At 40.1% G+C, this 15891-nt stretch overlaps 1 protein-coding gene across 1 annotated transcript; it reads left to right on the top strand.

The window, feature by feature from the left end:
• Positions 1–425: 425 nt before the first annotated feature.
• Positions 426–13460, top strand: LOC118237091 (zinc finger protein 436-like). Its single transcript, XM_035435524.1, has 2 exons — positions 426–787; positions 11221–13460. Exons 1-2 carry the CDS (start codon positions 559–561, stop codon positions 12924–12926), a joined length of 1935 nt encoding a protein of 644 aa, XP_035291415.1. The 5' UTR covers positions 426–558; the 3' UTR covers positions 12927–13460.
• The last annotated feature ends 2431 nt before the right edge of the window (positions 13461–15891 follow it).

The following is a 15891-nucleotide window of genomic DNA, read 5'->3' as shown; positions in this document are numbered from 1 at the left end:
CGTACCATGCCAATATTAGTTCAAAGTTTAAAACCAAACAATAAATAAAATTATTTAAATTCTCTGAAAATAAATATCACATATTGCAAATGATGTCCCTACTACATGACAAATGTTGAATGAAACATTCTTGAATTTTACAGGCCATACATAATGTGTAATTATATAACATGTAATTAATGTAACTCATTTGAAATCGTGTATCTAAAACAATAGATAATTTCGTAATAGACTGTACTGGGGAATTTTATAATTCGAATAACAAATAAACATGGTTTTAGATTTAGGCTGCTGTTCAAAGTAGGTTTGTGGAATGAAACATGCTTATTGCCGAGTCAAGAAGCATTCCTCGGCCTTCTGACAACCATTGCTGCAAAACTACTCCGGTGCTCTGGGTGGCGGCATCACGAAAAATAGCATGACCATTAAAAAAATCCGTAGCTTCGGCTTTGTTCTGTAGATACAAGCGGTGTGCTATTATATGACACACCAGTAACACTGTAAACATTTTCATTTGCTGCATTGTGTTGTGTTCTGACAACTATTGTAGCTATATTTATGCAGGCAGTCAACCAGACGTTTATTATGTCAAAATCTAAGAATTTAAAAGCCTTCCTGGCTTCGTCCCTGAATGAGATTTTTAAGGCGACTGTGAATGACATACTGGACTCGGTAGAGGAGACCTTGTCCGAATACCACGAAAAAATACAGAGAATAGAAGCGGAAAATGAAAGTCTCCGACGAAGTTTGCAGGGACGCGAAGACGTAAACGGAGGAGAAAAGAAGGGTAAATGTTAACCAGATTTTTTGTTGTATTATTTTTTAAAGCAAGAGGTAGGCTAGTCTATACTACGTTTCTACTAATTCATTTCAGACAGTTAAGCTAACGAAATGCAAACGTTTGCCCTATTTTAAATAGACATATAACATATGTTACTTGAAAGCGAAGGAATGTTTACAACGTATCCTAGTATGTGTAGATTCTTATCATCACGTGACAGCGCATTGAACAGCCGAATTTTAAAGCCCTAAAGTTAGACTACAGCTTAAATAGCTTAGCTAGCTTGTTGGTTATTAAATAAATATGCCGGGTCATCGCCATTCTAAGTAGTCTACTCCCTAGGCCGTGCTTTCGTAGGCTGACACGGTTTTTTTAAACACTTGAACGCGGTTGTTTTTACTTAAATATCATTTACGTTATGCAATGTTAGCAGTGAATATCAACTTTTTTCAACTGCCTACCAAACCTTAGCCGGAAGTTCAGTGGTCACTCTAACCGCTCATAGCTAGTTACTGTCGCTAGTGTAAACAAAGTTCTCATTAAAAACACGTTTTCAACGTACAAAAATGCGAAGTTACTCACACATACAAAGAACTGTCTATAAGTCATTCATTCAAAGTGGCTAAATCTAGGCCTGCCATTAAAAGTATTGATATCAAAATGACGCCAAATGACTGTACTACAAACAATATAGGCTATCTTGCCTCACAGAAATTAAAGAAGCTGTAGCCTATTCCAAAGCAATGCAATGTCTCCTAAATTGTTTAAACTCACTTGGCCCTGTGTGTACAAGCATACAGTAGATGAACAGGCCAAACGTGTGGATAGGTTTGTAAGAGTGAAGATTTATTGAATAGGCGTGAATATGTTCAGTTTTTATGTATTTAGCTGCCCAGCCTTTCTGTTGCATGAATGATTGTATGTTGCTTGGTATAAATATCTGTTTGTCAATTTGAATGTTACATGCTGTGAGGGAAATGTCCCCATGGGGATAATGTAGTATTGTATGCATGTATGTACAAGATTGATTTTACACTCAGTACTTATTGTAAGTAGCAAATATGCAAGAAGTTGTACATATAGTGACAGGGTTTCCCCCAGAAAAGTTGGCCCGGTGGCAAGTATCTTTTGACGGGGGCCGGCGCGGGCCAGCGACAGACTGATGGCTGCATTAAGGTAGGGCCCTATAGTTTCTGTGATAACAGAATCACGGACGGAATCGCGGAATTGAGAATTTAAAAAAAGCTATAACACAGATTCCATAGGGCCCTACATTATGTCAGTGCTAAAAGCTGACTGGAGATTTGAAGATATAACTACGTAATGTGAATGTTGTTATAAATAAGTCATTTATTCAACAGACATTTTTAAAAATCAACAACTATTTACAGTATAGCATAGTCTTTCAAAGAATCTGACAACAATGTACAGACTTGGAATGCTGTGTTTTCAACAACAACAAAATAAATTAAATTAAATTAAAATAAATAATATCAAAGTTTTTGCACTCTACAAAAAACTTGAAAAAAGTCCTGATTGGCTACTGATTCTTACAGCCTTGGAATGCTGGGCACATTTCAACAACAACAAAAGAAATTAAAATAAATAATATCAAAGTTTTTGCACTCTACAAAAAACTGGTATTCAAGTCCTGATTGGCTACTGAATCTTACAACAAGCCTTGGAATGCTGGGCACATTTAAATAGGGATGGGAATCGCGAACCGGTTCCAAGTTGTCCTATTCATTGGAATCGTATGGCTCCGAGCTTATCGATTCCGCTTATCGAAGCCAGCATGTGTTTTATGACAGCTGCGCACTGCAAAACAATGACGTAACGCCTTGGGGGAGGCATGCACGCAGGCAGCCTCTCTCAGGTGTTTGTTTGGGACGACAGCTGTCACAACAAATTTGATCCAGGCTGCCAGCCTTGATACATTTTGTTGCGATAAAGATTCTAAGACAACTCAGCAATTTCTGTGGATTAACGGGTTATTTTCTAGCCTGAAATGCGATCGTATTACTAAATGGCTACACATGTCATGTAACTAGCAAGTAGTTGGCTATCTCCCTGGATGTGAAGTAAATGTTTTTACCAATACATAATAATAATAGATGCGATTTTATCCATGGAAATAGCTATACAAAAAGGCAAAATAAATGTCGTGTTTGCGATTGCCGTCGTAGATGTCAGAAGGAAATGTCACTGACAAAAAAAAGTTTGCTCTCTGCACTGGTTTGGGCTGGAAACGAGCTGTAAGAGCGGGATATGCACAACACTGCCTACTTATTTGCTACTGAATCTTACAACAGTGTACAGCGTTGGAATGCTGGGCACATTTCAACAACAACAAAATATCTATGTATCTGTATTACTGACTGTTTGGCTAGCTAGCTAAGTTAGCTAAATGACCACGTTGTCGTGCACATCAATGTCACCAAGCTAACGTTATTAATAAACAAGTGAAGTCGTTATTTAGATGGCGATTAATAAATCATGTAATCTTACAATGTATCGAACGTTACATTCATGCTACTGGTTTAACGTTACCTACACACTGCTTAAGTTAATATAAAAAGAATGTACTTACCGACGAGATGAAGTGATAAAACAGTTTGTAACGAGGTTAGTTAGCCTACTAAAGAAATGGTGCCTTGCTAGGTACCGTTAGCTTGTGATAGTTGGAAGCATCAAGTGTTGAACGTCACTCTATGCACAGCCCTGCTGTTTTCCTATAGTGCACTCACGTTTTAATCAACAGATTTCCCTGGTAAGCTTTCCAACCAAGCCGCCCCACTGTAACTGTAGTTTAAAAAACATCTTAAAAATACATTTAAAAAAAAAAATAATTCCCCGATGCTTAGGCCCGGCGGGCCGCCGGTCTTGCAATACACTGGCGGAAACCCTGAGTGAAATGAACTTGACAACCAAGTATTAAACATCTTTTCTGGAGGAAGATGCTTCCTGTAGGTATTCACCAGCAGTTTTGAACATACATTTAAATGTCTAGCATTGGGAAATTGTAGTTATTTTGACTTTTATGTGACACAAGGCCTGAATGACGACATTGTGATATGGTAAAATTAAAATACACTGGGCCAAGTGACTTGAAACAATGTAGGAGACATTGGGTAGCATTGCTTTGGAATACAACTTCTTTCATTTCTGTGAGGCAAGATAGCCTATATTGTTTGTAGTACAGTAACTTGGCGTAATTTTGATGTCAATACTTTTAATGGCAGGCGGCACTGCAAATATCGGTTTGCATGTTAAAATTATACAGAGTAAACCCTAGTGCAACAGCTATTGTGATGTACTAGCCGCTTCACGCACGTCTGTTCCATAGACTGTATAAAAATAGGTCTATTCCCAACATAGGGTGCAAATCAATAAACAGTGCATCCACACATTTATTGAATGAGTGCAAATCCTTTATTGGAATGAAAGCAAGTCGCAAAAACACAAAACACACAGGTTAAACTTTTAAAGGATAACGCTACGTCATTTTAACACTGCTGTGATTAAGAACATTGCTTGCTTGCTAGGTAGCTAGCGGGGCTAATGCGGCTAGCCGTCCCACTTGCAGTTCCTGCCTTGTCGGGTTGATGAAGTGTCTTCATTTAAACATGGCTGTCTCCCAGAACACAAACAGAAGCTAGTTTAAACTAGTGACTAGCAAATGAAAGTTATTTTATTTAGATCCAACACTCAAAGGTTTGCTTCATTGTTTTTTTCATAACTATTATCATTAGCATGTTAACTAGATAACGCTAGCTAGGAACATCGCTGATTAAGAACCTACTGTTTGGTAGCTAGCAGGGCTACTGCCGCTAGCCACCCCAATCACAGTTCCCGGCCAGAAGGGCTGTCTCTTTTATTACTGTCTCTTCAAATGCTGACAGAAGCTAGAAAGCTAGTTTTAACTAGCTACTTAGCACGTGTCAGTGCATTTATTTGATCCAGCGTTTACTTAACTACTCTTTATTTATTATTCAGCTGGCATTAGCTAGTTAAGAACAACTCTGATGATTAACTAAATGCTTAGTACTTAACTAGCAAGCCAGCAGAGCAAATGCCACTGTTGCCACCCCACTCGCAGGTCCTGCCAGCAGGACTATCTCCGCACTAACCAAAGCTAGAAAGCTAGTTTCGTGTCATGTACCAAAAACGTCTGCATCACATAGTCAGTAGATGCATTACCTTGCTCCTCCTATCCGAATATTACGTTACAGCATTGAAACGAGCATAGATAGCAAACTAACTATCAGGCCATAGATTCCAACATAGAGCCTACATAGGAACCTCTATGGATTCCACCAGCGCTGCTCAGAACAAGACCAAGAAAACAATGGCAAAAGATTACCCAATCAGTGGACAGGTCCAGCCCCGCTCATGTTAATTGACAGGAGGGCTTACAATTTTTAAAAGTGTCATTATGAAATGAAATAAGCCATTCGGAAATACAACATGAATTAATTAATTAGCCTCGAGGTGGGAATTATTTAATAATTTCGAAATAAAATGAAGTATTTATATAATTATTAACTTATTTAATGATTATTTATTTATTTAATTCCACATTTATTTATTTAATTATTTATTTATTTATTTATTTATTTAATTTTGTCACATTTAGTCCTCCATACAATATAACCTGCGGCTAGCTCAGAAGCTAGTTATATTACTAACCAGTTTAGCCAACAATATCTTACCACATTACCATGTATAAGCATGTAAAAGTCAACAGGAATTCGTACGCGTAGTAAAACTATTGAAAATGCGTGCTTCATGTGTTCTTACCTGCAAATAGAAAATAAAAGCTTTTAGCTGACCACATTTCAGACTGCCGTAATTTTACTCAATTTTACTGCCATTTTTCAATTCCACGAAAAGACCAGGAAGACTATGGACTAATTTATGGTGCATGGTTCGCATCTGGAGGGCACACTTCGCTGCTCGGCTAGCAGTAACTTCGAAGGAAAGCAAACGGTGGCTGTACCACTACTAATTTACATTTTCACGCAAGTCCGAGTTTTCGTTCTATTCTTGTCATTTTGCCATTAGCCTATATGGAATTGACGACGAGAAAGTAATCAAACAGCAAATTGTTTACAACGTGTGCATGTTTTCTGCTGTTGTTGCCAGTTATACATATAAATGTGAATGTATTCTGTCGCTTCGGATGTCAAGACATGAAAGCGAATGTTCGCATAAAAACATAATGAATGTGTTTGAGAGGATATATGAAAATCAATAAATACAAAAGTAACCATATATAGTCATTGTTGGTAACCCGTTGTATATAAGTGAAATAAACCCCTCCGGGCTGTCCCGGTTATTAGAAAATAATGTAGGCTACTACGGTGGTAGTATGGGGTTACAGAAGAAATCATATGACAGATGGACCGACGACAACGTCGCTTTTTCATATGTCAGTGGGCTAATTTGCCTAATCTTCGCGGGACTTTAGACCCCGGTGGAAACGCAGACAACCATTGGCTGAAGGAACCTTTTAGTTCCTGGTAAAGTAGTTCCTGGGACTGAAAGTTCCGGGTAATTTTGGTGGAAACGCGGCTTCAGACAGACACTAGCTTAGGTTCTTGCTAATATTCCAGCAACCAAAGCCGCGTTTCCACCAAAATTACCCGGAACTTTCAGTCCCAGGAACTACTTTACCAGGAACTAAAAGGTTCCTTCAGTCAATGGTTGTCTGCGTTTCCACCGGGGTCTCAAGTACCGCGAAGATTAGGCAAATTAGCCCACTGACGTTGTCGTCGGTCCATCTGTCATATGATTTCTTCTGTAACCCCATACTACCACCGAAGTAGCCTACATTATTTTCTAATAACCGGGACACCCCGGAGGGATTTATTCCACTTATATACAACGGGTTACCAACAATGACTATATATGGTTACTTTTGTATTTATTGATTTTCATATATCCTCTCAAACACATTCATTAACAGCAGAAAACATGCACATGTTGTAAACAATTTGCTGTTTTATTACTTTCTCGTCGTCAATTCCATATAGGCTAATCGCAAAATGACAAAAATAGAACGAAAACTCGGACTTGCGTGAAAATGTAAATTAGTAGCGGTACAGCCACCGTTTGCTTTCCTTCGAAGTTACTGCTAGCCGAGCAGCGAAGTGTGCCCTCCAGATGCGAACCATGCACCATAAATTAGTCCATAGTCTTCCTGGTCTTTTCGTGGAATTGAAAAATGGCAGTAAAATTGAGTAAAATTACGGCAGTCTGAAAAAGCTAAAGGGAAGATTACTAGAATTAACCTGTTATTTTACCCGGATAAAAAGTGCGGAAGGTGATTTCCAGTTTGCTTGTACTGTATCACCAATGTTAATTATGCAGAACTACCGCATACCTCACATAACTGTATCAAACGTTTTGAGTCAATTACAACGGGCTAACAAAGAAAATCCGGAAGAAAATATTCAGCAACCGAATTAATCCGTTTGAATGTTTTGGTAGCCTACGTAATATGCTGTCCCAGCACGAATGCTTGGCATTTTATAAAACGAATACTAAAGCAAGAAAAGAACAGAAGAGCACACGTTATAATTCCAAGACGTTGACAGGCTATAACCAAAAGTAGGCTACTGCGCCGCATAACATACAAGTTTGATTTGAAGTTATTATGCAAATAAATTGGTTTGCCGCTGCATATTTTCAAACATGGCGGGTAATGGCGGAAAATAAATACAACACAAATGCTACGAGTACTCGACCAATCAGAAATGTTCAGCGCTGCAAGCTCCACCCAAAAGGTTCCTGTACTTTCGGAAAGTACTACCCCCCGAGCAGGAACGTTTTGGGGGGTAAAACAAAGCCCCCAGAACTAAATTTAGACCCTAGTTCCTGCGGTGGAAACGCACTGAGTTCCTCAAAAGGTTCCTAGTTCCGGGGTATAGTTCCTGCGGTGGAAACGCGGCTCAAGACGTCCTGTGACGTGCCTATGAATCTCATATTGACTGGCGGCCACTTCTGGCGTCAGCTGGTATCGCACTGGCTTACGGAGAGACAAAAAGATTCTTGCAGTAAAATGTATGTAAGGAAAAACACGGTTTTCAATGTACAAGAATGGGAAGTTACTCACACACAAGGGAGCTAACGTTAAACACGCTGAAAATGCCAAAACGGAACTGTCCCGGACAGATTTTACAGATGCAAAAGCAATAGTTTAAATGTATTTTTTAGTTAGGCAGCAAGCCAGTTTACTGAGTTTAGAGGTTTGCTGCTGTCGGAGGGGGGAATTGAACCCTGGTCTCTCAGTCCTGTAAACAGTTCCAACCAAAAGACAGTGGCACTAGGCTACATGGGAAGTACGCATGTCTGATGCAAATTGTGCGCACTTGTATATATGATCATTTTGTTTACATGTTTTTATTGGTTGATGTATGTAAAATGACCAATGACCTATTTGTGGGCTAGGAGCATTTCTGGCAGGAAAAAGGAGGAGGAGAAAATGCAAAATACCCTTAGTTTGGGGCTTTATTGTGTGGATATGTGAAATTGTTTATGAAATCTCCCTGTTGAAATGGGGTCAGAATGTACATAAATTAATGTTCTTAAGGGCTGAGAGTCTGTGGCTGTTGCAGTTATTTCTGTGGGGAACCCTGAAAAGTTTCAAACTCCCTGTGCTGTATAGGTATGGGGCATACCGCCCCGCCAAGGCGTAACTGGGGTGGATGGCATACCTGCCATCCCAATCTGAAGAAAAACATGCTTTCAACATGCAAAAATGTACAGTTACTCACATACAAAACACTGTCTATAAGTGATTTAAGATTTGCTAAATATAGGAGTGCCACTTAAAGTACTGATATCAAAATTAGGCCAAGTTACAATAAAAATATCAGCTATCTTAGTTCACACATTAAACATGCTGTATTCCAAAGAAATGCTGCTCCCCAATGTTTCCTAAATTATTTCAAGTAACTTGGCCCTGTGTTTTTTCATCTTGCCGTCCGAAGAGAATGTGGTCATTCAAAGTGTATTGTCATTCAAAGTTTATGAGTCTCACATTGGGTAGCAGCATTGGGTAACAGACGACCTCAAATCCAAAACCACCACAGTTAGTCTGGTTTAGGGTTGCAAAATTCCGGGAATATTCAAGGATGGAAACTTTCCATGGAAATTAATGGGAATTTATGGGAATTAATGGGAAATAATGGGAATAAAATGGAAATATAGCCCTATTTACTCAGGCTGCATTTACCATGTCATATGCAAATAGAAACAAATCTTTCACCATATCATAAGCAGACATAATTGCGAACATTCTCTATGACCCCCCTCCAAAAAAAAGACTTTTCTCTTAACAAAGAAGACCCCTAAAAACAGTCTTCCGAGTGTTGTTTTAGAATTCTATTTACATAGATAGTTGAAGCGCGAGTTTTTAGAAAAAGTAAAGGAATGACAGACATGTGGAATAAACATGAACAAAATACATCCATTCTACTGCGCAAGGTTCTAGTGATGAGCAGTATACCGTGAGTAGTGCCGAGTGACGTCGGCAGCACACTACATGACCAAAGACAGAAAGTTTTGAAGAGAAGCTAACTGCTTGTCCAAAATTACCAATATTTATACGACGTCTCCATGCCACTTCACAGCGATAAAATATCCTATCAGACGGCGTTAATTTCATCAACTAAAAATATTAGTTACGACCCCTTTTTCCATGACAAAAACAAAACATAACGAAATAACAATTCAGAATAGGCCTTAGGGTTTAAAGTGAACAACTCATTTATAAAATAAATGTTTTACAATAAAGAATGAATAGAAATAGATTCATTAAAACTCCTCAATTAGCATGCTCAATCAAGCTACATCACGTGGTAACAGCTAGCTAGCAGAAGGTGTTAATAAAACTGTGTACTTTGCATTAGGCTACTATCTGTCGGTGAACTGAAATATAAAAAATATAAAATATATTCACTCCAGTAATAAAACTTACCTGAAAGCATGTAGTCCTTTGGCTCAGACAGTGCGGTAGTGTTGGCAGTAATGTGGGCTGCACACATGATGGGAGAATGCACTGCATGCAGAGGGTTGTAATTTTACTGAATTCCTATTTAAAGGTGCAGTGTGTAGAAGTTAGTGGCATCTAGCCATGAGGTTGCAGATTGCAACCAACTGAATACCCCCCCCCCACCCCTCCCTTTCCAACAACATAGGAGAAGCTATGGTGGCCTGTAAGTCCCAAAAATGATGTCATCGTCTACGACAGCATCGAGTAGCCAAGTGTCAAGTGATGAGGTTCCTTGATAGATATAGTATATATAAATTGTATTTAGTTAGTTAGTCTGTAAAACTATAGGTCATAGCTTACAAGTAAGATAGCGATTATGATTGTTAATTGATCCGCATTGTGGTAGCATTTTATTGCTAACGTTAGCTGCTTTGCATGGTAAATCATAGAAAGACATGATGCGTCACAAAAACTATTACACTACTAACTAACGCTTACATTACAGTGTGAAATATCCTCATTATAAAATACCACTAACCTATTTAAAGACACTCAATTTCAAAAATAACGTATATAACCGAAATATTTTGAGCAGTAATACTTACATAGCAATGAAATCTTATCTGTTTTCAATAGATAGAGACAGAGACAGAGTAAATCCAGTGCATGGTTACAATTCAATTAAATGGGAATCCTTTTAACCAAAACATGCCATAAGACCTAGTATTGCTTTTTTTAGGTGTATTCCCCCCCAAATAAGTTCACTGTTAAAAGGTAAGATTTTTATAATGAAATTGTGCAAAATTCCCGAGCTTAACTTCCGTTCCAAAATTTCCAGAAATTTACCGGAAATATTCCGACCCTTTGCAACCCTAGTCTGGCTCTGGCTAATGTTAGCCATTTCCCTCATTCCTAAACGGCAGAGCAAGATAGCTAGCTTTTTTTTTTTAAGCAGAAAAGTCTTTTATTTATTGCTGGCACATGTAAAACTAAAGTTTATTGAACTTAGTGGTACTGGTAGCCTGGTATACTGGTATATTGATATACAAAATGTAAGTGTAATACAGTATATTAATTTGCATCCAGATGAATGAACCAGATGGATTTGATAGGTGTAGAGATGGTATCCCGGTTGACATACACAAAATAGTGTTGTCACTTGTCTGCTGCAGGTACAGTTTTCAAGCGTGCCCATTGGTAACTCTACCAAAATAGCAGTTTCAGGTAACCAGTGGAACTATGTAATTGTTAAGTCTTAGTATGCTGAGCATGCTTACCGTGTTGCTTCCTTATTTCGATATTGGTTTGTTTGTCTGTTATAGTTTAGACATTTATAGAAATCTGTGGGTCGATCTGTTGATTTAACATTTATTTCAGACAGCTCTTTCAGTTTGGATAAAGACTATTCAATGGCCTATTGCTCTGTTTATGCTCTTTACAGAAGTCAAAGGGAAAGACTGCACTCTTGTTTCTATGGCTGTGAGCAGTGAACTTCCCAAGCAGTCAAGAGGTAAACTCAAGCATGAACCAGTCCAACAGCAACCAGGTGACGTCAAACAAGTCCTCAAGGATCACCACAGGTACCGACAGCAGGAGCCCAGTGGCTCTGTACCCATGACAAAACTGGATGCTGAGAGGTGTCTGGAAGCTCAAGCGGCAACAGCAGGATCTGTTGGCATTAAAAAAGCCTCAGATTGTGTGCCGTTAGCGCTTAAGTCAGAAAATGCAGAATACAACCTTGATGTGGAACAGGACTGCGCAATGGACCTTTCCACCACCCATGCCCCACCCAGTTTAGAGGCAAAGATGATTAAATCAGAGAAGGATGAGGAGGAATTCACAGACCCAGAATACTATGCCAACACACAGGCCCCACATAGTCCAGACTTGGATTCCAGAGACAGTGATTGTGGTGTGAGCACAACCATCATATCTGACCATCACTTGAACATTGGTACTAGTGAGGAAGAAGCAGTGGAAATGGAAGAGTCTGAGCAAGAGGAGCCTGGTGAAATGCTGAACAAGCAGCTCTGTAGGACGTTTGCATCAGATAATCACTGTCAGCCTAATGTTTCAGACTTTGCACCTGACATAACTGGAGGGAGTGACATTAGACCTTCTACAGAGCACCAACAGCCAGACCCAGATCTCTCCAGCACCCTTCTGAAATCATTATCTGCTGTGCATGTAAATATAGCAGAGTCTACCAAAAACAGCCAAGGTTTTTATCCATGTAACCTGTGTGAGAAGACCTTCAGTCGGGTGGGAACTCTTAAAGTGCACCTCAGAACTCACAGTGGAGAGAAGTCACACTGCTGCAGCTACTGTGGGAAGCGCTTTGGCCGGGCTGACCTGCTGAAAGCACACAAGCGCACTCACACAGGAGAAAGACCTTTCAGCTGCAATGTGTGTGGAAAGAGTTATGGTCAGCCTGGGCAGCTCAGAATACACAAGCGAATTCACACTGGAGAGAGACCATACTGCTGTCCTCACTGTGGGAAAAGATTCAGTGAGCACAACCAACTGAAAGTGCATCTTCGAACTCATACAGGAGAGAAACCGTACCACTGCAATGTATGTGAAAAGACCTTTGGCAATGCTGGAAACTTAAGAATACACCAGAGAATTCACACAGGAGAGAAACCGTACAGTTGCTCTCAGTGCGATAAGAGATTTAACGGCTTGGGTGATCTCAAAACACACTACAGAGTTCATACAGGTGAGAGGCCATACCACTGCAACCTGTGTGAAAAAACCTTCAGTCAAGCAGGCCATCTGACCATACACATGAGGATACACACAGGAGAGAAACCATATAGCTGTGCAGATTGTGGAAAGAATTTCAGTGTAGCAAGCAGCCTAAAGCTGCACCAGCGAACTCATACAGGGGAAAAACTGTACAGCTGCTCATACTGTGAGAAGACTTTCAGCAGAGCTGGACATCTCAAGAGACATGAGCAAGTTCACACAAAAGAGAAGTTGTACTCTTGCACCCAATGTAATAAGAGTTACAGTGACCAGTCAACCCTTAAAAAACACCTAAAAACACACACAGGTGATGAACCCCTTGCACAGAATGAGGAGTGTTTCAGTGGATCTGAAACTGCTGAAAATGACCTGGAAATTGAAACTGTAGAGATATTGTAGAACTAGCACCTTATCTTAATCTGTCCTAGAATCTGAAGAATGTTTTGCTAAACAATATCAAAATGTGTTGCTTAATTTTCTGTCCATCTTCATTCTCTGGCCATAAAGCCAGCCTACCCTAACAGGTACACAGTTGTGGGATCAATGTATTCCAGCAAATAAATGTTAGTGCATTTAAACTATCAGGGCTCTGGTGTATTGAAAACAGTGAGAACTGAATTTGAAGCTTTGGAGCAGTTTGCTGATCTATGAATTTTCTGAATCACTGAATGTTTTTCTTTATTACTGTCCTAATTATTTACATGAGTGATTGCAACTTCCCAATCTGGGAGTGTGAATATTAACCTGAATTAAGCTGCTTGTCCTGTTTAGTTGGGCATAACCTCAGACATTCAGGAGTTTAATCAACATTTGTCAGTAACAGTGCTTTAAAAGTCTACTTATAAACATTTAAGCATATTAGTGTAATGTGTATGACAATTAAATGTTAATGTAATTCAGAATGAATAAATGTTGGCAATGTGGATAAACTAAGTGTGTGAATGTTTACAGAATTAAATGTTCAAAGGAGTATGTGTTCCATCTCAAGAAAAATAATTTTCATTTCTTGGAAATGAGATGCCTGTTGGGGACTAAACCACTTAACTCGTAGAAAATGTGGCTAATTGGATTATATTAAATGTATTGCTCACTCCAAGACAAAACCTTACAGAAAGGTTAAGCGTTCAGTAGAGCACATCTTATTTTTCACAATTGTGGAGGCTGCAGCAAAATGTATGCATTATATAATGTGTCCAATTGCACATTTTAGGTCTAAACTCTGAACCCAGCACAAAATAGCATACTGTGTGCTCTTTGCTGATATACATTTACGAACCCTTTCAGAATGTTCGCCTTTTATTTCATTACAACCTTAAAGACATACTACATGGGATTTCTTTGCCTGTATTTACAATCAAAGAAGTCTCCTCTGTCCTCAACCCCACCGACTCACGCTGAGTAATTTACCTCGCCAAACTATCTGTCAATATCTAGAGGTAACGTTAGGACTAGATATGAATTTTTCAAGACTGATACCGATTCCGATGTCTTAGAGAACAGGAAGACAAATATGATGTTCTGCAATGTATTTTTCAATATATAGCCGATACATATTTGCAGATACAGTGCCTTCAGAAAGTATTCAGACTGCTTCACTTTTTCCACATTGTTACGTTACAACCTTGTTATAAAATGTATTAAATTCATTTTTATTCTCATCAATGTACACACAATACCCCATAATGACAAAGCGAAAACAGGTTTTTAGAAATGTTTGCAAATGTATTAAAAAATAAAAAAACAAATATCACATTTACATAAGTATTCAGACCCTTTACTCAGTACTTTGTTGAGGCACCTTTGGCAGTGATTACAGCCTCGAGTCTTCTTGGGTATGAGGCTACAAGCGTGGCACACCTGTATTCCGGGTATTTCTCCCATTCTCTGCAGATCCTCTCCAGCTGTCAGGATGGATGGGGAGCATTGCTTCACAGCTATTTTCAGGTCTCTCCAGAGATGTTTGATCGGGTTCAAGTCTGGGCTCTGGCTGGGCCGCTCAGGGACATTCACAGACTTGTCCTGAAGCCACACCTGTGTTCTTCTGTAGATTATTCATAATGGTTGCTTAACACATGCTAACAATCAAATTGCTTGGTTTTCCCTTGCTGTGCCCTCTGACTTATTATACTGAACTGTCAGGGGAAAGGGAGGAAGGGAGACCTAGCTGTATGTAGCCCTGCATATGCAAACAACAGTTTTTTCTACTTTATCCCAAGCTGTTGAGAATCTGCAGCTCAGCTTCAATGCCTTTTAGATCTCAAACTAGATTTAAATGGCTAAGTATCTGCGTTCATTTGCTAATTACATACCGCTTTAGATTTAAACTTTTCCCTGTGTGGTAACTGTTCTTTGTGTTAGGTTTCTATCTGCCGCTTTTTGATTCTTAGAATTGATAGAGTGGCTACTTCGGCTTAGCGATTGCGATTATTGTATTATTACTGACTGAACCTGTGTAATCAGCACGTTATTCGATTCAGGTTTTCAATTGCTAATTAGGTACACTCGGATGTAATAGTTTGTGTTCAGTCTGCTCTCTCCCCCTCAGAAGACGCTTCCAGCGACGTGGCCCCCCTCGACAACGGAACCTCTCTAACCTCTGCTACCCCCCGCTGACCCCCTGTGAGAACTTCACGGTCACAGGGGGGCTATGGAACTGCCAGTCTGCTACGCGCACGGCGGAGTTCATTTCCGCCTATGCCTCCTTCCTATCCCTGCAGTTCCTTGCCCTCACAGAGACCTGGATCACACCAGACAACTCTGCCACTCCTGCTGCCCTCTCGTCTTCCTACTCCTTCTCCCACACCCCCCGGCGATCTGGCCGTGGTGGTGGTACTGGTTTACTGATCTCCCCCACTTGGAAATTCTCTGTTCTCCCCCTCCCTGACTTGTCTATATCCACTTTTGAATTCCATCCTGTCTCTATCACCTACCCTACTAACCTCTATATTGTTATTATTTATCGTCCCCCAGGGCCCCTGGGAAGCGTCCTGGATGAGCTACACACCCTGCTCAGCTCCTTCCCTGAGGACGGCACCCCGCTGATCCTCCTGGGAGATTTTAACATCCACCTAGAGGCCTCCCAGTCTGCTGCCTTCCTACCACTACTCCACTCCTTCAACCTCTCCCGACAACACTCTCCCCCAACCCACAAGGCAGGCAACCTCCTAGACCAGATCTTCCTGAGGAACTGCTCCAGCTCCTATCTCACGGTTATCCCCCTGCATACATCTGACCATCACTTCATCTCCTTCTCCCTCCCTCTCGCTCCCCATCCTCCCTCTCCTCCTCCCACCCCCACTGTCATTGTCCGCCGTAACCTCCGCTCCCTCTCACCCTCTTCTCTCGCTCCCAGAGTGACTGCTTC

This window comes from Anguilla anguilla, chromosome 10 (assembly GCF_013347855.1).
Source record: "Anguilla anguilla isolate fAngAng1 chromosome 10, fAngAng1.pri, whole genome shotgun sequence".
Classification (NCBI taxonomy): domain Eukaryota; kingdom Metazoa; phylum Chordata; class Actinopteri; order Anguilliformes; family Anguillidae; genus Anguilla; species Anguilla anguilla.
This window is presented reverse-complemented; position numbering and strand designations above follow the sequence as displayed.